General features: G+C 39.8%; 1 protein-coding gene across 2 annotated transcripts in view; it reads left to right on the top strand.

The window, feature by feature from the left end:
* ZDHHC15 (zDHHC palmitoyltransferase 15) overlaps nucleotides 1–24,255 on the top strand; it is a 126,714-nt gene that overhangs the window by 87,778 nt on the left and 14,681 nt on the right. For both annotated transcript variants that reach the window (XM_081563801.1, XM_081563802.1), the window contains one exon: nucleotides 16,374–16,452. In XM_081563801.1, coding sequence (XP_081419927.1) covers nucleotides 16,374–16,420 — 47 coding nt within the window. In that variant the 3' untranslated portion in view covers nucleotides 16,421–16,452. The remainder of the gene's footprint in view (nucleotides 1–16,373; nucleotides 16,453–24,255) is intronic.

Genomic DNA, 24,255 nt, shown 5'->3' on the forward strand with positions numbered 1-24,255 from the left:
ATGACCTGTGTTTCCTTATTGATTTTCTGTCTGGATGATCTATTAATGTAGATGGGGTGTTAAAGTCCACCACTATTATCGTGTTACTGTAGATTTCTCCTTTTATGGCTTTTAACATTTGCCATATATATTGAGGTGTTCCTGTGTGGAGTACATATATATTTACAATTGCTATACTTTCTTCATGGATTGAACCCTTGATCATTATGTAGTATCCTTCTTTGTCTCACATAACAGTCTATTTTAAAGTCTATTTTGTCTTATAGGAGTATTACTACTCCAGCTTTCTTTTGATTTTCATTTGGATGAAATGGATCTACAAGTGGGTCTCTTGTAGATACAGCATATATGTGGGTCTTGCTTTTGTATCCATTTAGTCAGTCTATGTCTTTTGGTTGAAGCATTTAATCCATTTACACTTAAGGTAATGATCTATATTTTTGTTCTCATTGCCATTTTCTTAATTGTTTTGAATTTGTTTTGTATGTCTTTTTCTTCCTGTCCTCTTTTGTTCTCTTCTCTTGTGATTTGATGACTATCCATCAACTATTTCATTAACTATCCATGAGTATCCATCAGTCTGGTTTGAAAATTCAGTAGGTCAGGATCAAGACTTAGGGTACACAATAATTATGTACAGCCAATTCCAGTTATTCTATATCAATGTATTAGCTGTGACAAGAATGACATTTTAAAAGAATCCAGCAGAAAAGAACCAAGCTTTCCTTAACTCACCAAGATTGCTTTCTAGGTCTAGCTAAAGAAAGTGAAAATCTTCTCTTTAATTCTGATGATTTAATATTCTAGGTAGGATATTTTTATCAAGTAAAAATCTTTTTATGAAAAACAAAATTTGCTTGAATTTGCTGATACAGCTTTCCAGTGTTAATGATAACCAGAGCTCAAAAGAATTATATTCCTTGTCAAATGCTGGACACAGGAAAATATTGACTTCATATTCTAGCATATTATATATAGCCTTATTTCCAACTCTTTTGAGTAAAAATTTTTTGTATAAGATCATTAGTCACTGCTCAAGGTAGAAGAAGTTTCTGATTTATTTTCAGTCTGGTAGTTTCTGCTGCTGTGATAAATAACCCATTAGTGAAAAGAACAGAATAAATAAGCTAGTATTATTTGAGAGCATATTAAGTGTAAGACACTGAACTCTTAAGGGTGATTATGCATTTTTGTCTCTGAACTCAAGTGTCCTGCATTTATTTGGGGGAGATAAGACACATACAATGGAGAAGCTGTCCGAGTCACAAAAACAAGACCTGCTTTTGTCACAGTCAGCAAAAACAAGACCTGGAGCTGACTGTGGCTCAGATTATCAACTTCTCATAGCAAAATTCAGGCTTACACTAAAGAAAATCAGGAAGAACATTAGGCCAACCAGGTATGACCTAAATCAAATCCCATATGAATTTGCAGTAGAGGTAACAAATAGATTCAAGGGACTATATCTACTTAACAGTGTGCCTGAAGAACAATGGACAGAGGTCCATACAACTGTACAGGAGGTGGCAAACAAAATCATCCCGAAGGGAAAGAAAAGCAAGAAGGTAAAATGGTTATCTGAGGAGGCTTTAAAAATAGCAGAACAAAGAGAAACAAAAAGCAAGGGAGAGAGGGAAAGATCAGTTCAGTTCAGTGGCTCAGTCGTGTCCGACTCTTTGTGACCCCATGAATTGCAGCACGCCAGGCCTCTCTGTCCATCACCAACTCCCGGAGTCCACCCAAACCCACGTCCCTCAAGTCGGCTATGCCATCCAATCATCTCATCCTCTGTCGTCCCCTTCTCCTTCCGCCCCCAATCCTACTCAGCATTAGGGTCTTTTCCAATGAGTCAACCCTTGGCATGAGGTGGCCAAAGTATTGGAGTTTCAGCTTCAACATCAGACCTTCCAATGAACACCCAGGATTGATCTCTTTTAGGATGGATTGATTGGATCTCCTTGAAGTCCAAGGGACTCTCCAGAGTCTTCTCCAACACCACAGTTCAAAAGCATCAATTCTTTGGCGCTCAGCTTTCTTCACCGTCCAACACTAACAAGAGACATCCATACATGACCACTGGAAAAACCATAGCCTTGACTAGACGGACTTTTGTTGGCAAAGTAATGTCTCTGCTTTTCAATATGCTATCTAGGTTGGCCGTAACCTTCCTTCCAAGGAGTAAGCGTCTTTTAATTTCATGGCTGCAGTCACCATCAGCAGTGATTTTGGAGCGCCAAAAAATAAAGTCTGACACTGTTTCCACTGTTTCCCCATCTATTTCCCATGAAGTGATGGGACCAGATGCCATGATCTTAGTTTTCTGAACGTTGAGCTTTAAGCCAACTTTTTCACTCTCCTCTTTCACCTTCATCAAGAGGCTCTTTAGTTCTTCCTCACTTTCTGCCATAAGGGTGGTGTCATCTGCATATCTGAGGTTCTTGATATTCCTCCCGGCAATCTTGATTCCAGCTTGTGTTTCTTCCAGCCCAGCGTTTCTCATGATGTACTCTGCATAGAAGTTAAATAAGCAGGGTGACAATATACAGCCTTGATGTACTCCTTTTCCTATTTGGAACCAGTCTGCTGTTCCATGTCCAGTTCTAACTGTTGCTTCCTGACCTGCATACAGGTTTCTCAAGAGACAGGTCAGATGGTCTGGAATTCCCATCTCTTTCAGAATTTTCCACAGCTTATTGTGATCCACACAGTCAAAGGTTTTGGCATAGTCAATAAAGCAGAAATAGATGTTTTTCCGGAACTCTCTTGCTTTTTCGATGATCCAGCGGATATTGGCAATTTGATCTCTGGTTCCTCTGCCTTTTCTAAAACCAGCTTGAACATCTGGAAGTTCACGGTTCACGTATTGCTGAAGCCTGTCTTGGAGAATTTTGAGCATTACTTTACTAGCATGTGAGATGAGTGCAATTGTGCGTTAGTTTGAGCATTCTTTGGCATCGCCTTTCTTTGGGATTGGAACGAAGACTAACCTCTTTCAGTCCTGTGGCCACTGCTGAGTTTTCCAAATTTGCTGGCATATCGAGTGTAGCACTTTCACAGCATCACCTTTGAGGATTTGAAATAGCTCAACTGGAATTCCATCACCTCCACTAGCTTTGTTCATAGTGATGCTTTCTAAGGCCCACTTGACTTTGCATTCCAGGATGTCTGGCTCTAGGTGAGTGATCACACCATCATGATTATCTGGGTCGTGAAGATCTTTTTTGTACAGTTCTTCTGTGTATTCTTGCCACCTCTTCTTAATATCTTCTGCTTCTGTTAGGTCCATATCATTTCTGTCCTTTATCGAGCCTATCTTTGCATGAAATGTTCCTTTGGTATCTCTAATTTTCTTGAAGAGATCTCTAGTCTTTCCCAATCTGTTGTTTTCCTGTATTTCTTTGCACTGATCGCTGAGGAAGGTTTTCTTATCTCTCCTTGCTATTCTTTGGAAGTCTGCATTCAGATGGGAATATCTTTCCTTTTCTCCTTTGCTTTTCGCTTCTCTTCTCTTCCCAGCTATCTGTAAGGCCTCCTCAGACAGCCATTTTGCTTTTTTGCATTTCTTTTCCATGGGGATTTTCTTGATCCCTGTCTCCTGTACAATGTCACAAACCTCTGTGCATAGTTCATCAGGCACTCTGTCTGTCAGGTCTAGTCCCTTAAATCTATTTGTCACTTCCACTGTATACTCATAAGGGATTTGATCTAGGTCATACCTGAATGGTCTAGTGGTTTTCCCTACTTTCTTCAATTTAAGTCTGAATTTGGCAATAAGCAGTTCATGATCCGGGCCACAGTCTGCTCCCGGTCTTGTTTTTGCCGATTGTATAGAGCTTCTCCATCTTTGGCTGCAAAGAATATAATCAATCTGATTTCAGTGTTTACCACCTGGTGATGTCCACGTGTAGAGTCTTCTCTTGTGTTGTTGGAATAGGGTGTTTGCTATTACCAGTGCATTCTCGTGGCAAAACTCTATTAGCTTTTGCCCTGGTTCATTCTGTACTCCAAGGCCAAATTTGCCTGTTACGCCAGGTGTTTCTTGAATTCCTACTTTTGCATTCCAGTCGCCTATAATGAAAAGGGCATCATTTTTGGGAAAGATACATCCAGTTAAATGCAGAGTTTCAAAGAATAGCTGGAAGAGACAAGAAGGTCTTCTTCAATCAACAGGATAAAAGGATAATAAGTTTAAAGGATAAAAATAGTAGAGACCTAGTAGAGAAGAGATCAAGATGAGATGAAAAGAATACATGGAAGAACTGTATAAAAAAAGATCTTAATGAACCAGATTACTACGGTGGTGTGGTTAATTACACAGAGCCAGACATTCTGGAGTGCAAAGTGAAGAGGGTCTTAAGAAGGCCTGCAGTTAGTAAAGCTACTGGATGCGATGAAATTCCAGCAGAAGTATTCAAATCCCTAAAGGAGGATTCCATCAAGGTTTACATTCATCATGTCAGCAAATCTGGAAGATCCAGCAGTGGCTACAGGACTGGAAAGGGTCAATCCTCATCCCAATTCCCAAGAAGGGTAGTACCAAAGAATATGCTGACCATTGGACAACCATACTCATCTCCCATGCTACTGAGGTCATGCTTAAAATCTTGCATGCTAAGCTTCAGCATTATGCAAGCCAAGAACTTCCAGATATCCAAGCTGGGTTTAGAAAAGGAAGAGGACCTACAGATCAACTTGCCAACATTCACTGGATTATAGAGAAAGCAAGGGAATTTCAGAAAAAAAATCTCTCTCTGTTTCATTAACTATGCTAAAGCCTTTGACTATGTGGATCATGACAAACTGTGGAAAGCTCTTAGAGAGATGGAAATACCAGACCATCTTACCTGTCTCCTGATAAACCTGTATGTGGATCAAGGAGCAACAGTTAGAACCCTGTATTGAACAACTGACTGGTTCAAGATTGAGAAAGGAGTACGACAGGGATGTCTGCTGTCACCCTGTTTGTTTAACCTATACACTGAGCACATCATGAGAAATGCTGGGCTGGATGAGTTACAAGCTGGAATCAAGATAGGCAGGAGAAACATCAACAACCTCAGATATGCAGATGATACCACTCTAATGGGAGAAAGTGAAGAGGAACTAAAGGAGGAGAGTGAAAGAGCTGACTTAAGCCTAAATATTAAAAAAGAGCATGACATCCAGCACCATTACTTCATGGCAAATAGAATGGGAAAAGGTGGAAGCAGTGACAGATTTCCTCTTCTTGGGCTCCAAAATCACTGTGGATGGTGGCTGCAGCCCTGAAATCAGATGATTGCTTCTTAGCAGGAAAGCAATGACAAACCTACACAGTGTGTTGAAAAGCAGAAACATTACACTGCCAACAAAGGTCCATATAGTCAAACATATGGTGTTCCCAGTGGTCACATACAGTTATGAGAGCTGGACCATAAAGAAGGCAGAACACCAAAGAATTGATGCCTTCAAACTGTGTTGCTGGAGAAGATTCCTGAAAGTCACTTGGACAGCAAGGAGATCAAACCAGTCAATCTTAAGGAAGATCAACCGTGAATATTCACTGGAAGGACAGATGCTGAAGTGCGAGAACTTCTTTGATATCATTGTTCTCCAGTTTGTGGTTCGTCTGCTCCGTGGCTCTATGATTGGGCTAATGGTGACCTCCCCCAAGAAGATTTATGCCAAATGCAGTGCCTCCCAGGTCTGGTGCGGCCAGAACCTGTGCCCCGCAGAAGGCCACTGCTGACCCGTGCCTACACAGGAGACACTCAAACACTCAAAGGCAGGTCCAGCTCAGTTTCTTGTGGAGTCTCTGGGTCATGGTGTGCACAAGGTTTTGTTTGAGCCCTCTGAGTGTCTCTGGCGGGTGTGGGGTTTGATTCTAAATGCGATTTTGCCTTTCCCAGCATCTTGTTGGGGCTTCTCCTTTGCTCTTGGATGTGGGGTATCTCTTTTTGGTGGGATCCAACATTCTCCTGTTGATGGTTGTTCAGCAGCATGTTGCAGTTTTGGAGTTCTTGCAGGAGAAGATAAGCGCACGTCCTTCTACTCTGCCATCTTTTTGAGCCATGCCAGGTAGAGCCACCCAAGACGGACAGGTAATTGTGGAGAGTTCTAAGAAAACATGGTCCACTGCAGAAGGGCATGGCAAACCACTTCAGTATTCTTGCCTTGAGAACACCATGAACAGTATAAAAAGACAAAATGATATGACATTGAAAAATGAACTCCCCAGATTGGTAGGTTCCCAATAAGTTACTGGTGGGAGAAACAGCTCCAGACGGTGAAGAAATAGCTCCAGAAAGAATGAAGAGGCTGAGCCAAAGCAAAAAACAGCGCCCAGGTGTGGAGGGGACTGCTGATGGAAGTAAAGTCCAATGCTGTATAGAATAACATTGCATAGGAACCTGGAATGTTAGGTCCATGCTGCTGCTGCTGCTAAGTCGCTTCAGTCGTGTCTGACTCTGTGCGACCCCATAGACGGCAGCCCACCAGGCTCCCCCATCCCTGGGATTCTCCAGGCAAGAGTACTGGAGTGGGTTGCCGTTTCCTTTTCCAATGCATGAAAGTGAAAACTGAAAGTGAAGACGCTCAGTCATGTCTGACTCTTAGCGACCCCATGGACTGCAGCCTACCAGGCTCCTCCGTCCATGGGATTTTCCAGGCAAGAGTACTGGAGTGAGTTGCCATTGCCTCAAGGTAAATTGGAAGTGGTCAAACAGGAGATGGCAAGAGTGAATATTGACATTTTAGGAATCAGTGAACTGAAATGGACCAGAATGGGTGAATTTTTTTTATAAATATATTTATTTTTTAATTGAAGGATAATTGCTTTACACACTTTTGTTATTTTCTGTCAAACATCAACATGAATCAGCCATAGGTGTATATATGTCCCTTCCCTCCTGAAACTCCCTCCCATCTTCCTCGCCATCCAACCCTTCTAGGTTGATACAGAGCCCCTGTTTAGTTCCCTGAGTTCAGTTCAGTTCAGTCGCTCAGTTGTGTCTGACTCTTTATGACCCCATCGACTGCAGCACGCTCGGTTTACCTGTCCATCACCAACTCCTGGAGTTTACTCGAACTCATGTCTATCGAGTCGGTGATGCCATCCAACCATCTCATCCTCTGTTGTCCCCTTCTCCTCCTGCCTTCAATCTTTCCCAGCATCAGGGTCTTTTCAAATGAGGCACTTCTTCGCATCAGGTGGCCAAAATATTGGAGTTTCAGCTTCAGCATCAGTCCTTCCAGTGAATATTCAGGACTGATCTCCTTTCGGATGGGCTGGTTGGATCTCCTTGCAGTCCAAGGGACTCTCAAGAGTCTTCTCCAACACCACAGTTCAAAAGCATCAATTCTTTGGCACTCAGCTTTCTTTATAGTCCAACTCTCACATCCATACATGGCCACTGGAAAAACCATAGCCTTGACTAGACGGACCTTTGTTGGCAAAGTAATGTCTCTGCTTTTTAATATGCTATCTAAGTTGGTCATAACTTTTCTTCCAAGGGGCAAGCATCTTTTAATTTCATGGCTGCAGTCACCATCTGCAGTGATTTTGGAGCCCCCCCAAAAATAAAGTCTGCCACTGTTTACATTGTTTCCCCATCTATTTGCCATGAAGTGATGGGACCAGATGCCATGATCTTAGTTTTCTGAATGTTGGGCTTTAAGCCAACTTTTTCACTCTCCTCTTTCACTTTCATCAAGAGGCTCTTTAGTTCTTCTTTGCTTTCTGCCATATGGGTGGTGTCATCTGCATATCTGAGGTTATTGATATTTCTCCGAGCAGTCTTGATTCCAGCTTGTGCCTCATCCAGTCCAGCATTTCTCATGATGTACTCTGCAAGGCTATGGTTTTTCCAGTGGTCATGTATGGATGTGAGAGTTGGACTATAAAGAAAGCTGAGTGCTGAAGAATTGGTGCTTTTGAACTGTGGTGTTGGAGAAGACTCTTGAGAGTCCCTTGGACTGCAAGGAGATCCAACCAGCCCATCCGAAAGGAAATCAGTCCTGAATATTCATTGGAAGAACTGATGCTGAAGCTGAAACTCCCAATACTTTGGCCACCTGATGCGAAGAAGTGATTCATTGGAAAAGACCCTGATGCTGGGAAAGATTGAAGGCAGGAGGAGAAGGGGATGACAGAGGATGAGATGGTTGGAGGGCATCACCAACTCAATGGACATGGGTTTGAGTGGACTCCAGGAGTTGGTGACAGACAGCGAGGCGTGGCATGCTGCAGTTCATGGGGTCACAAAGAGTCGGATACGACTGAGCTATTGAACTGAACTGAACTCTGCATATAAGTTAAATAAACAGGGTGACAATATACAGCCTTGATGTACTCCTTTCCCGATTTGGAACCAGTCTGTTGTAGATGCTAAGAAGAAGGAAATGTCATTCCATGTAAGAAGTGTGACTTGAATGTGGTAAGAACCCTGAGGTAGCCATCCATTCCTATATACTGGGTCGGCATTGTGGGTTATGAGCAGTAATGTTAGAGAAGTAAGATATGGTCAGAATGGTAGAGAGCTTTGTAGATTTGCTATAGTATGAAACAGATATTAATTTTATAACCTTGAGTGATATTAATGAAAGATGAATTTTAGAAGGATTACTCAGATACTAGTGAAAGTTTGTGGTGAATGGTGTCAGATCTGTGATCTCCAAAGGAGAGAAATTCACTTTTGGACCAAAGACGTGGCTTCAGTCACTCAGAACTTCGTGTGGCAAAAGATTTATTACAGTGAAAAAGGGATAGAGAAAGCTTCTGATGTAGACAGCAGAAGTAAGCAGAGAGTGCCCTGCTCACTAATTTGAGTGGAGCTTTATAGATGTTTTCAACTGGTTACAAAAGAATATCTCAAGGTTGTAAAGGTCTTACCAGACCCTCTCCCACAACATATATCTTAAGATAACAGGATTAGTCAGAAAGTTCTTGTTAAGAAGGAGCAAAGTGTCCTCAAGTAATATACATTGTTGTTATATAATCATTAGTACAGAGTTTAAGGAAAAACATACATTAGAGCATGATGAGTTGTTTAGTTGTATAATCATTAACTCTGGGCTTAAAGAAAATTAGTCTTTGAATAAATAGACCATTGCCATAACAACTCAGAGCTTAAGAAAAAAACCTCTTATGTGAGGAAGACAAAGGGATGTAAAAAAATTCATTTGTCCCTTCCTCTTTCTCGAGGGCCCTGGTCTCTTTACCTACCTACCTAAGAACAGGCTCTCTCACTAGAATAATGAAAATGAAAGTGAAAGTTGCTCAATCGTGTCTGACTCTTTGCAACCCCATGGACTATACAGTCCATGGAATTCTACAGGCCAGAATACTGGAGTGGGTAGCCTTTCCCTTCTCCAGGGTATCTTCCCAACCCAGGGGTTAAACCCAGGTCTCCCCACATTTTAAGCAGATTCTTTACCAGGTGAGCCACAAGAGAAACCCAAGAATACTGGAGTGGGTAGCCTATCCCTTCTCCATCAGATCTTCCCAACCCAGGAATTGAACCAAGGTCTCCTGAATTGCGGGCAGATTCTTTACCAGCTGAGCTATCAGGGAAATCCCTCACTAGTATGCAGAGACACAAAACAGAAAAAACAACAGATAGTTGAGTATGTGTCACAGTGGCTTCAGGAGTGGCGTGATACTAGAAATGGAGAGGAAAGATTAAAGCCAGGAGACATTTTAAACAACTGAAATAGTCCCAGTGTCTAAAGAACTGGGAGTCAGTCATATAGAGATGGTGGTTAAAACCATGAGTGGTGTAGGAGACAATCAAGGGAGAGAATAAAGCTAGGTAAACAAGATAAACTGCAATATTTGGCATCACCTAAGGTGGCACTAGGGGTAAAGAACACACCTACCAATGCAGGAGACATAAGAGACATGGGGTTGATCCCTAGCTTGGGAAGATTCCCTGGAGGAGGGCATGGAAACCCACTCCAGTATTCTTGCCTGGAGAATTCCATGGACAGAGGAGCCTGGTGTTCTACAGTCCATAGGGTCACACAGAGTCGGACATGACTGAAGCAACTAAACACATACACAAAAGCAATGTTTGCATGAATTCAAGTGGACAAGGAAATGAATGGAAAAGAGAAATTCAGAGGGTAAATAATAAAACCTTTGAGGACACTCATAATTCAGGAAAGAGCCTTACAAAAATACAGTGAATGAGAGAGTATTGCCCTATTTTACAGATGAAAAAGTTGAAGCTAGGGAGGTAAAACACTTATGTAAGACAATTAAGCAGTCGTAACTCAGCCTAAGTTCTTGGAGACGGCACATTATGTCCATTTCCCTACTCTGCCCAATCTCTGAAAACCAATGGCTACGAAAAAGTATACATATACTCTGTGGTCACTTCCCATAGTATCAAAGGTTTATGTGGGAACATAGAGTTTTAAAGGAAGGGAGGAGATCTAGGGTGAGGCAGGAAGAGAAACAGCTGTGCCAGCATACACTAAGACAAAAATGATATCATTCTTAGTTCAAGTAAACATTTATTGAATAATGGTAAAATCACTACAGCATAGGCAGCAAGAGCAGGTATGGGTAGTGAAAGCAGTATAGGTGTAGATGGTAGAAGGAGAAAGTAAATTCTTTTCCTAAATTCTGCATTTGTCTTCTATTATGCAGAGCCTGATTTTTTGAAGTATCTGCATTCTTTCAATTTAGTCCTCACCTGGCGATGACCCTTTGCAGCCTTAGCTTAATCTCCTATGGGAGTGAAACTATGGAGGAAGTTGATAATTGAGTTTTCCAGCTCACGTTTCAATGTCTGCAAGCCTTATTTTAATTCAAATGATTGCAGGAAGGAATTGCTCTGGCCAAATCAAGTGTGAATTGCAATGGTAAATAGTAAAGGAAACCCATCTAGCAGAATACTAAAAGCCAATGTCTGAAAAGGTACACTGCCAAACTATACCTACAAAGTTCTGAGACAGCCAACCATCACAAAGAAACATCAAGGCAAATAGTGCATTGAAGTTCCAGAATTGCCTTTTACATTGATCAATTGCTTTCTTGACAGAAATGTATAGGTAAGATGAGATGCATGCTCAAGCACTTGCTGCCTCTTTCTCTCTTTGGAGGTGTTTGACAAACATGAGTAATTCTCTATATATCCTTCACTGAAGAGCTGGATCAATACAACTGCTTTCTGTTCAGACTTATAAGCAAGAATACCCTAGGTCTGGGATTCCAAATAAGACAGAATGCTGTGCCCACCATAGAGACATGATTCCGAAGACAGACATTAGCAGAGCCACTTTTTACTGTTCCACTCTTCCTGGAAGAAAGCGGACTTGTCTTTGGAATCTGCCTGGTTAATTTAGTGGCATGAGAAGTTGCCATACTACTGTGGCAAGGGTAACCCACCCTGGCTGTCCTCTATTTTCTGGGATCCAGACCTTACACTTATGGGAGCACTATGAAGGCACACTGAGTTCATAAAAGAGAACTGTAAGGGACTGTAAGGGACAACCACTGTCAACTTTTTTTTAAATCTCAATTGCCAAGTACATTATTATGTAGGGAATGTAAAGAAAGTGATTATCTGTACATTAAGAAACCTGATTGAGAGTATACTTTACTCCTCAAATGATCCAACAGATGTTGGCAATTTGATCTCTGGTTATTCTGCCTTTTCTAAATCCAGCTTGAACATCTGGAAGTTCTCAGTACACATACTATTTAAGCCTGGCTTGGAGAAGTTTGAGCATTACTTTGCTAGCATGTGAGATGAGTGCAATTGTGCAGTAGTTGGAACATTCCTTGGCATTACCTTTCTTTGGGATTGAAGTAAAAACTGATCTTTTCCAGTTCTGTGGTCACTGTAGAGTTTTCCAGATTTGCTGGCATATTGAGTACAGCACTGTAACAGCATCATCTTTTACGATTTGAAATAGCTCAACTGGAATTTCATCACCTCCACTATCTTTGTCCTTAGTGATGCTTCCTAAGGCCCACTACTTCACATTCCAGGATGTCTGGTTCTAAGTGAGTGATCACACCATCATGGCTATCTGGCTCATGAAGATCTTTTTTGTATATTTCTTCTGTGTATTTTTCCCACTTCTTCTTAATATCTTCTGCTTCTGTTAGGTCCATACCATTTATGTGCCTTTTTGTGCCCATCTTTGCATGAAATGTTCCCTTGGTATCTCTAATTTTCTAGAAGAGATCTCTAGTCTTTCCCATTCTATTGTTTTCCTCTATTTCTTTGCATTGATCACTTAGGAAGGCTTTCTTATCTCTCCTTGCTTTTCTTTGTAATTCTTCATTCAGATGGGTATATCTTTCTTTTTCTCCTTTGCCTTTCACTTCTCTTCTTTTCTCAGCTATTTGTAAGGCCTTCTCAGACAACCATTTTGCCTTTTATCGTTTCTTTTTCTTGGGGATGGTCTTGATCACTGCTTCCTGTACAATGTCACAAACCTCCGTCCAAAATTCTTCAGGCACTCTGTCTATCAGAACTAATCCCTTGAATCTATTTGTCACTTCCACTGTATAATCATAAGGGATTTGATTTAGGTCGTAACTGAATGGTCTAGTGGTTTTCCCTACTTTCTACAATTTAAGTCTGAATTTTGCAATAAGGACTTCATGATCTGAGCCACAGTCAGCTCCCAGTCTTGTTTTTGCTGACTGTATAGAACTTCTCCATCTTTGGCTGCAAAGAATAAAATCAATCTGATTTTGCTGTTGACCATCTGATGATGCCCATGTGTAGAGTCATCTCTTGTGTTGTTGGAAGAGGGTGTTTGCTATGACCAGTGCATTCTCTTGACAAAACTCTGTTAGCCTTTGCCCTGCTTCATTTTGTATTCCAAGGCCAAACTTGCCTGTTACTCCAGGTATCTCTTGACTTCCTACTTTTGCATTCCAGTCCCCTGTGATGAAAAGGACATCCTTTTTGGTGTTAATTCTAGAACGTCTTGTAGGTCTTCATAGAACCGTTCAACTTCAGCTTTTTCAGCGTTAGTGGTTGGGGCATAGACTTGGATTACCGTGATATTGAATGGTTTGCCTTGGAAATGAACACAGATCGTTCAGTCGTTTTTGAGACTGCATCCAAGTATTGCATTTCAGACTCTTTTGTTGACTATCAGGGATACTCCATTTCTTCTAAGGAATTCTTGCCCACAGTAGTAGATATAATGGTCATCTGAATTAAACTCACTCATTCCAGTACATTTTAGTTCACTGATTCCTGAAATGTCGATGTTCACTCTTGCCATCTGCTGTTTGACCACTTCCAATTTACCTTGATTCATGGACCTAACATTCCAGGTTCCTATGCAATATTGCTGTTTACAGCATCAGACTTTACTTCCATCACCAGTCACATCCACAAGTGGGCGTTGTTTTCCATTTGGCTCTGTCTCTTCATTATTTCTGGAGTTATTTCTCTACTGTTCTCCAGTACATATTGGGCATCTACTGACCTGGGGAGTTCGTCTTTCAGTGTCATATCTTTTTGCCTTTTCATACTGTGCATGGGGTTCTCAAGGCAAGAATACTGAAGTGACTTGCCATTCCCTTCTCCAGTGGACCACGTTTTGTCAGAACTCTCCACTGTGAGAGAGTGGCCCTACACAGCATGGATCATAGTTTCATTGAGTTAGACAATGTTGTGGTCCATGTGATCAGTTTGATTTGTTTTCTGTGATTGTGATTTTCATCCTGGCTTCCCTCTGATAAGGATATGAGTCTTATGGAAGCTTCCTGATGAGAGAGACTGACAATGAGGGAAACTGGGGCTTGTTCACGGGTGGGTCCATTCTCGGTAAATCTTTAATCAAATTTCCTGTTGAAGTGTGGGACTGTGTTCCCTCCCTGTTGTTTGACCTGAGACCAAACTATTAGGGATAATGAAGGTAATGGCGACCTCCTTTAAAATGACCTCTTGTTCATGTGCTGTTGTATTCAGTGCCCCTGACCCTGCAGCAAGCCACTGTCGACCCACATGGCTACCAGAGACTCCTGGACACTCACAGGCAAGTCTGGGCCAGTCTCTTGTGGGGTCACTGATCCTTTCTGCTGGGTCCTGGTATGCACAAGGTTTTGTTTGTGCCCTCCAAGAGTCTTTTCCCCCATTCCTGTGTAAGTTCTGTAATCAAATCCCACTGGCCTACAAAGTCAAATTCCTGGGGGTTCTCAGTCCCTTTGCAGATCCCCAGGTTCGGAAATCTGTTGTGGATCCTAGAACTCTCTTAACAATACGAGAATTTCTTTGGTATACTTGTTCTGCAGTTTGTGGGTTGTCTGCTCAGTGGCTCTATGGTGGGGTTAATGGCGACCTCCTCCAACGGGGCTTATGGCACAGGCTGTGTGACCCAGGTATACTGCACCCAGAGCCTGTGCCCCTGCAGCAGGCCACTGCTGACCCACGCCTCCACAGGAGACAGTCAAACACTCAAAGGCAGGTCTGGCTCAGTCTCTATGGGGTCTCTGGGTCCTAGTGCACAAAAGGTTGGTTTGAGCCCTCTGAGCATCTCTGGCAGGTATTGAGTTTGATTCTAAAGACAATTTTACCCCTCCTACAGTCTTGCTGGGGTTTCTCCTTTGCCCTTGGACGTGGGGTATCGTTTTTTGGTGAGATCCAACATTCTCCTGTCGATGGTTGTTCAGCAGCGAGTTGCAACTTTGGAATTCTCACAGAAGGAGATGAGTGCATGTCCTTCTACTCCACCATCTTTCTCCACAAGTTGGCTCCAGAGATCAAATTGCCAACATCAGTTGTATCATGGAAAAAGCAAGAGTTCCAGAAAAATGTCTACTTCTGCTTTATTGACTATGTCAAAACCTTTGATTGTGTGGATCACAATAAACTGTGTAAAATTCTTAAAGAGATGGTAATACCATACCACCTTACCTGCCTCCTGAGACATCTGTATGCAGGTCAAGAAGCAACAGTTAGAACTGGACATGGAACAACAGACTGGTTCCAAATTGGGAAAGGAGTACATCGGGGCTGTATATTGTCACCCTGCTTATTTCACTTATATGCAGAGTACATAATGCAAAATGCTGGGCTGGATGAAGCACAAGCTGGAATCAAGATTACCAGGAGAAATATCAATAACCTCAGATATGCAGATGATATCACCTGTATGGCAGAAAGCAAAGAGGAACTAAAGAGATCTTGATGAAAATGAAAGAGGAGAGTGAAAAAGTTGGCTTAAAACTCAACATTCAGAAAATTAAGATCATGGCACCCGGTCCCATCACTTCATGTCAAATAGATGGGGAAACAATGGAAACAGTGACAGACTTTATTTTCTTGGGCTCCAAAATCACTGCAGATGGTGATTGCAACCATGGAATTTAAAGATGCTTGCTCCTCTGAAGAAAAGCTATGACCAACCTAGACAGTCTATTAAAAAGCAGAGACATTACTTTGCTGACAAAGGTCCGTTTATCAAAACTATAGTTTTTCCAGTAGTCGTGTATGGATGTGAGAGTTGGACTATAAAGAAAGCTGAGTGCTGAAGAATTGGTGCTTTTGAACTGTGGTGTTGGAGAAGACTCTTGAGAGTCCCTTGGACTGCAAGGAGATCCAACCAGTCCATCCTAAAAGAAATCAGTCCTGAATATTCATTGGAAGGACTGATGCTGAAGTGAAGCTCCAATACTTTGGCTACCTGACACGAAGAACTGACCCATTGGAAAAGACCCTGATGCTGGGAAAGATTGAAGGCAGGAGGAGAAGGGGATGACAGAGGATGAGATGGTTGGATGGCATCACCAGCTTGACGGACATGAGTTTGAGCAAGCTCTGGGAGTTGGTGATGGACAGGGAGGCCTGGTGTGCTGCAGTCCATGGGGTGGCAAAGAGTCAGACACAACTGAGCAACTGAACTGAACTTGCTTCTCAATAGGCTGGGGATTGGAAACAAGAAATCTCTACTGTAAATGATATTGCTTGTTGATTCCAACGCCTCTTATTTTCTAGATATATCATTCCTTTTTAAAAACACACCAACACCTAAAGTACTATAATAGCTATCTCAATTATGTCCAGTGGAATAACAAGACAGAGTAATTTTGTTAGTAGCAAGGCCCAAATATTCCATTAAAGCCAAATGATGTTTAGCTGTCATCACAGCTATTCAAATCAAATACTAGCCAGTATTATAGATCAGATAATGCTGACAAATAAAATAATCTTAGTGCATAGTACAGCAGGCTGACTACTCTTAAAATGTGAATGCTTGGACTGGTTGCAAGTGCTTCAGTAGATAGCACATCAGTCTTTAGATATTTGTAGATGTCTGCTGGCTTCAGGGATTGTCTGAGAAGGAAATATGCCAATGAATGAATACCCCGCCATACAACAGAAAGGACATTTGTTTACCTTCACTTTTCAACCTTACAGATTATCCAGAAGGATCATCACCTCTTGCCGTGGAAACAGAAACATAGCAGCTTTTACATCTCCTGCATCTCTCAAACAGGTCAGTGTTCTGAGGGAGGCACATAGAGAAATACCTGGATTGCTAAGAAGCAGTCTGGGTAGCTCAACTAGAAAAGGAGTAAGTTCTCACCAGGCAAACAAGATGTTAAATTCGTCTGTCTTTTATTATTCATATAAGCAGAAGTTCTATACATAATTTCCCTGTGTAGTGTACTGAAAAAGATGCCCTTACTCCCTGCAAACTCACACTATTCACTTTGCCTAAAAGACCCCAGGGTATTCAGAAACAGTCAAACACCTCCTTTAGGTTTTTGCCTTCTTGTCCTGATGCATTTCAGGTCTCTGAAATGAAAAATATTACAGTTTTTTTTGTCTGACTCCATTATGTCAGTTAACAACCTACTCTTACCCATAAACAAGCAAAAAGCACAATCCCTACGCTCCAACTCTCCCAAAATGCAATTAACTTGTTCATCGGTGGTAGGCAGCCTTACACATGGGATTCTCTTTGACCTAATGAAAAGCTAAACAGCCTTCCCTTTGCAACATTCACAGGTAAATAAACTCAATGTAATTTAGTATCAAAGGAAAATTTTTAGTAAAAAAAAAAATACTGTGGAGCTTGAAACTGATCTGATAAGCCTCCAATTCTATTCCCATGAAAAATCTGGAAATTATTCAGAGGCCGTCAATCTGTTGGCTCTCAGGTCTTCACTTCTTTACCTTACAGAACCCTGCTGTGAACCAGTATAGATGCTATATAAGATTTTCTATATGCTAGTCACTTTGCTATGTACTTGACATATGTTATCTCATTTAATGCTCACATCAACTCTTAGAGGTGAATGGTACTATCCCCATTTTAATGAGAAACCTGAAGTCCAAAGAAGTAAACCACCCAACTAGCTACTATGTAAATAACCTAACATTGCAACTGAGGTCTGTCTGACTTCAGATTATGCACTTTCTACTATAGCACTACATTTAAAAACCTAATTTGCTATATTCACTGTGCACTTTCACTTACAATTAAAGGTTTAAAAGAGGAAAGAATTAAATCTGTCTCATTATCCAAAGTCCTAATGAAATGTTTGACACTTGTATGGTACTAGTACTTAGATTTCAGTTATCCGTGGTGTTTCTCTCTCTCATTTTCTTATTTTAGCATTTTACTACGGGTATTCTTTGACATACTAATAGCTGTTAACAGTAAAAAGTTATTTGATGAAATAAATTTAGGAATCCCTTCATCCATATTAGAGAGTTATCTGTACCATAGGAATTATGCAAATAAGTTTTGTCACTCTCCAAGAGGGGATTGTAGTAGCTGCCTAAAGTTACTTGACTGAACTTATTTTCTTATATGCAGATCGTGAAACTTTGTCTTTAGTGCAGTACTTGTCAAGACTGATAATATGCTAAGGAGTTTTGTGAATCCCCAAAAGTGGAATAAGTTTTTTCAAAATTTATATGACCATGCCCTTTTTTCATAATATCTTGGGTAAATATGAAGGCATAAAATACATTTTTGATATGATTCTCTAGGTAAGCAAGATTGCCTTTAAGCAATGCTTTTCCCATTACACCCTGTTCAAATAAATTAACTGATCAATTTTGTGGGAACAACAGAGTCATGTTCTAATATTAATAGAAAAGTGTTTGGGAACACAAGAAGGCAGAATGGTACAATCATTTCAGAGTTTATCAATATATTAAGAATTATACATAATCACCACAGTGATGTTTGTGAAAGCTCCAAATGGAAAACGACTTGAATGTCTATCAAATGGTTGAATAAGTTATGTATTTCTAAATTGTTAGATATTTTATACATGTTTTTCTTGTTTTTCTTTTGAAAAGTTTTTAAAATTAAAGCATGAAGGATAAAGTGAATACCTCTCTATTTACAACTTATGATTAACAAATGCTAGCATATTTTTTCATTTTTCTCAAATTTTTAAGTATAAAAAAGAAATTATTGCCATAATTTTTACACACGAAAACACTGATTCTTGATGATATTTTCTTTGAAATGAAAAGTCAAACTTGGAGAAACATTTGCAAAATATGTAACACACAAATTTTTTTGTAACACACACAATTTAGCATCCTCAATTTACAAAGATCTTACAAATAAGTAAGAGAAGGAACAACACAACAGTTAGAAAATCTGCAAAGGTTGAGAACAATCAACAAAATAAAAGTTAAAAAAACATGAAAATTACTCAACTTCAGTAGAAAGGAATGCAAATTAAAATAACCCTAGATATTAATTTTTGTCTACTAAAGAAGCCAATTTTTATAATGTTGGCAAGAACAGGTGCTGATGATATAAGGTTAAATTCACAAATAATTTTTTGAGGGCAAAATATGTGACATATATAAAAACCTTAAATATTTCATATAATTTTATCTGATAACTACATTTTAGAAATGTATTTTAATTTTAATGAAGTCATCAGAGATCTGCATGACTATTCATCATCAATTTATTATAATACCAGAAAATTGAAAATAAAATTAAATATCTAACAATAGAGGAATGATGAAATAAATTACCAAATCATTATGGTGAACTATTATGTATTGTTAAAAGTAGTTATTTTGAAGAATAATTCATAAGATTATGTGGAAAAGCTGTATGAATGCAGTTTAATTATGAAAAGTTTACTGAGATATAGTTCACATACCATGTAATTTGACCACATACAGTGTACAATTCAGTGGTTTTTAGGATATTCACAGTCATATAACCATCACCACAATCAATTTTAGAACATTTTCATTGCCTACAAAAGAAACCCCATACTCATTACCAGTCACTTCCCATGCCTCCACTCCTGCCTCTAGGAAACCACTAATCTACTTTCTATCTCTATAGATTTGCCTACTCTGGACATTCCATATAATCCATGATTCCATGGAATCATACAATATGTGATCTTTTGGAAGAAAACATATGTAAATCAAATATTTGATAGGAGATTTGTATGCAGAATACATCAATATAAAGAGCTCTTACAATTCTATGGTAAAAAGATGACACATATTTTAATGAGCATGGGACTTGAATAGACATTTCTCTACATACAAGTGACCAATAAGTACATGAAAAGATGCTTAACATCATTACCTATTAAGGAATGCAAGTCAAAACAACAAGATACCGTTTAATATCCACTAGAATGGCTATTGTCATTGTTGTTCAGTCGCTAAATCATATCTGATTCTTTTGCAACTCCATGGACCGTACCCCACCAGGCTCCTCCATCCATGGGATTTCCTGGTGGCTCAGTGGTAAAGAATCCACTTGCCAATGCAGGAGGTACAGGTTCAACTTCTGGGTCAGGAAGCTCCCCTGGAGAAGGAAATGGCAACCCAGTCCAGTATTCTTGCCTGGGAAATCCCATGGACAGAGAAGCCTGGTGGGCTACAGTCCATGGGGTTGCAAAAGACTTAGTGACTAAACAACAACAACAGAGGATGGCTATAATCCAGAAGACAGATAATAACAAGTGTTGGTGAGGATTCGGAGAAATTGAAACCTTCATACACTTCTGATGGCAGTACAGAATGGTGCAGCCACTTTGGAAAACAGCTTGGAAGTCCTTTAGTATGTTAAACATAAAATTACCATTATTGTTGTTCAGTTGCCAAGTCATGTCCAACTCTTTGTGACCCCATGGACCACAGCACACCAGGCCTCTCTGTCCCTCACCATCTCCACGAGTTTGCCCAAGTTCATGTCCATTGTTCATGTCTAAAATTACCATATGCCCCAGCAATTCCACTTCTTTGTATATAACCAAGAAAAATGAAAATCATACGTCCAAACAAAAACTCCTGCATGCATGCTCACAGTAGCACTATTCATAATACCGAGAAAATGGAAACATCACTAATATCCATCTACTGATGAACAGATAAACAAAATGTGGCATATCTGTACAATGGAATGCCATTTGGCAACCAAAGGAATGCATGCTACAACGTTTGATGGACTTTGAAAACATATAGAATAGTATTTTTAATTTTAATTTAAATTTTTAAGTATTAAAATATGCCTATATATGTAGGGAAACACTGAGAGGAATTATACCAAAATATAAGTAAAAACAAACTTTTTACATGGGTTACTTCCTTCTCTGTCAAGCCTTAACACTTCAACCTCTCTCTCAGCAATATTCTTTTCTCCCTAACTTCATTGCTTTAGCCAGCAAAAATCCAAACTCCAGATCCAATCCAGCCATCTGCCTTCTCCATTTCTATACTTAGGCTGCTGAGAACTACTACAAAAATAATACAACTGGTTATAAATACTCACTGCAACTGATTAGAAATAACACAACTGAGACTACACATTTGTGATCTTCAACTTAAACTGATCTGATAAGTTTTCACTGTTTACCAGTAGTTCTTTCCTTTGTTAACCACAACTTCATATAGTCTCTCTTATCACTGTCATTCCATATCATAGGAAAGTCCTAACACATGAAATAGGGCTAAGAAAGGAAATAAAAGTCACTCTAATTGGAAAAGAAGAAGTAAAATTATCTCTATTTGCAGATGTCATGATTGTCTACATAAAGAATCTATAAAAACTCCTAGAACTAATGAGTAAGTTTATCAAGTTCACAGCACACAAGATCAATGCACAAACATCTATTATATTTCTATATACTAGCATTGCACAATTGGGAAACCAAAATCAAAAACACAACTCCATTCACAAAACTCCAAAAAAAGTAAATAACTAGATATATATCTAATAAATCATACATAATATCTATATGCTGAAACTTATAAAACATTGATGAAAAAGCCATGGAAGACCTAAATAAACAGAGATACATACTATGCTTATGGGTAAGAAGATTCAGTATAATTAAGATGCCAATACTCCCAAAATTGACAGATGTTTAATATAATCCTAATTAAGATTTTAATTTTAGTTAATTTTTTTTTATAGATAGACAAGCTGACAGTAAAATTTATATGTAAAAGTAAGGCAACTAGAATAACCAAAACAGTTCTGAAAAAAATACAAAATTGAGGGACTCAAACTTACAATTTTAAGACATACTATAATGCTATAGTAGTCAAGACAGTGTGATATTAACCAAAGGAACAGACCTATGAACCAATGGAACAGAATAAAAAGTAAACTACATAGACAGACCCATAAAGATGCTCAACTGATTTTTACACAAAGATACAATGGTAATTCAGTGGAGAACATACAGTCTTCAACAAACACTGATAGAATAATTGGACATACCTACACCTACAGCTCACAACATGTACAAAATTTAATTCAAAATGATCATAGACCTAAATGCAAAACTGTAAAAATCTCAGAAGAAAATGTAGGAGAAGATCTTTATTACTTTGAGTTAGGCAAATAGTTCTTAGATATGACATCAAAAGTACTATACATGAAAGAAAAAAATTACAAGTTGGATTTCAACAAAATTAAAAATATATTCTCTGAGAAAATCATTGTTAAGAGAATAAAAAGACAGGCCACTGACTGAGAGAAAATATTTGTAAATGACATGTCTGATAAAGGACTTGTACCTAGATTACGTTAAATGCTCTAAAATCTCAAAAGTAAGAAAGCAAACACAATAAAATAATGAGCAAAAGGTTTGAATGGATATTTCACCAAAAGTGGAAATAAGCGTAAGAAAAAATGCTTAATGGGGTGGCCAAAATGGCAGAGTAGGAACACCCTGATCTCATCTCCTCTGATGGACACAACAAAATTACAACTACTTATAGAGTAGCTATCTCTGAGAATAGCCTGAAGACTAGCAGAAAAGTTTTCCCACAACTAAAGACATAAAGAAGGAACCACAGTGAGACGGGTGGGAGGGGCAGAGGAACTATAGTCAGGACCTACACCTTCAGGTGAGTGACCCACAAATGGGAGGAATATTACAATCATAGAAATTCTCCCCAAGGAGCGAGGGATCTGATTCCCAAATCAGTCTCCCCAGCCTGGGGATCCTACACTGGCAAGATGAGTTCACAGAACATCTAACATTGAAAACTACCAGGACTTAGGGTGAAAGAGCTGGAAAGCTATAGGAAACAGACCTTGCTCTTAAAAGGCACACACAAAATCCCACATACTCAAAGTCCAAGGATAGAAGCAGTAGTTTGAAAGGAGCCTGGGTCAGACCCACTTGTTGATCTTGGAGAGACTCCTGGAGAGACAGAGGGCAATTGCTACTCACCCTGGGGAATGGAGACAGTGGTGGCAGCCATTTGTAGTACCTCATTCTGATAACACCAGCACTGGGAAGCATCATTTTGGAATCCTCCTACCAGCCTGTTTGTACTGGGGACACAGCCTCACCCAATAACAGGTTGGCACCAGCACCAAGTCCCCTCAAGCCACACAAAAAATCACAGGGACATCTAACTCCATCTACCAGTAGGCTGGCAGCAGCTCCAACCCACCCTGGGCCACACAGCCAACTATGTGGGAAGCCTATCCCACATTTCAGTAGGCCCACAGCCACTGCACAAGGCATGGCCTCATAGCTAACCATACTGGGATCAAGACCTACCCACAAGCACACCCACAGTAGTTAGCCCTGCCACAAGAGAAGGGCACATGCAGCCCACATAGGAGGCACCCCTAGAACATATAGCACTGGTGACCTGAGGGGAGCATGCTGCTGGGCTCCATAGGACGTCTCCTATATAAGGTCACTTCTCCAAGATCAAAAAACATAACCAACCTACCAAATACATAGAAATAAAAATGGGAAATTAGGCAAAATGAAGTGACAGAAGGATTTGTTCCAAACAAAGGAACAAGATAAAACCCCAGAAGAAGAGCTAAATGAAATGAAGATAAGCAAACTACCTGATAAAGAATTCAAAGTAATCATCATAAAGATGTTCAACAAACTCGTGAGATGAATGGGTTAACACAGTGAAAATTTCAACAAAGGGTTAGAAAATATAAAGGAGAATCAAATACATTTGAAGAATATAATAACTTAAATAAAAAACATTAGAAGGAGTCAACAGTATATTAGATGACACAGAGGAATAGATCAGCAATCTGGATGACACATAGTAGAAATCACACAAGCTGAAGAGGAAAAAGAAAAAAGAGCTTTAAAAAGGAGGAAAATTGTTTAAAATACCTCTGAGACAACATCAGCATACTACATTTTCATTATAGGGGTCACAGAAAGAAGAGATAAAAGGTTAGAGAACTTATTTGAAGAAATAATACTTGAAAACTTCCCTAACATGGGAAAGAAAACAGACAACCAGATCCAGAAAGCCCAGAGCATCCCCAATGAGCTGAATGCAAAGAGGGCCACACTAAGACACATTATATTTAAAGGGAAAAATTAAAACAAGAATCTTAAAAGCAGCAAGGGAAAAGCAATGTGCTATATACAAGGGAAACTCCGGGAGTTGGTGATGGACAGGGAGGACTTGCGTGCTGCAATTCATGGGGTTGCAAAGAGTCGGACACAACTGAGCGACTGAACTGAACTGATATACAAGGGAACTCACATAAAGTGATCCTCTGACTTTTCAGAAGAAACTCTGCAGGCCAAAAGGGATTGGCACAATATATTCAAAGTGATGAAAGGAAAAGAGTTACAACCAAAACTGCTCTACGCTTCAGAGTTCTCATTCAGATTTAAACAAGTGATAAATAATTTTGCAGACAAGCAGAAGTAGAAAGAGTTTAGCACCACCAAACCTGGTTAAGAAAAAATGTTAAAGGCACTTCTCTAAGCATAAAAAGGAGTGAGGGGACACATGTATGCCTATAGCTGATTCATGTTGATGTATGGCAAAAACTATC

The sequence above is a fragment of the Giraffa tippelskirchi genome, chromosome X (assembly GCF_054371585.1).
Source record: "Giraffa tippelskirchi isolate mGirTip1 chromosome X, T2T-mGirTip1v1.2.pri, whole genome shotgun sequence".
Lineage (NCBI taxonomy): Eukaryota > Metazoa > Chordata > Mammalia > Artiodactyla > Giraffidae > Giraffa > Giraffa tippelskirchi.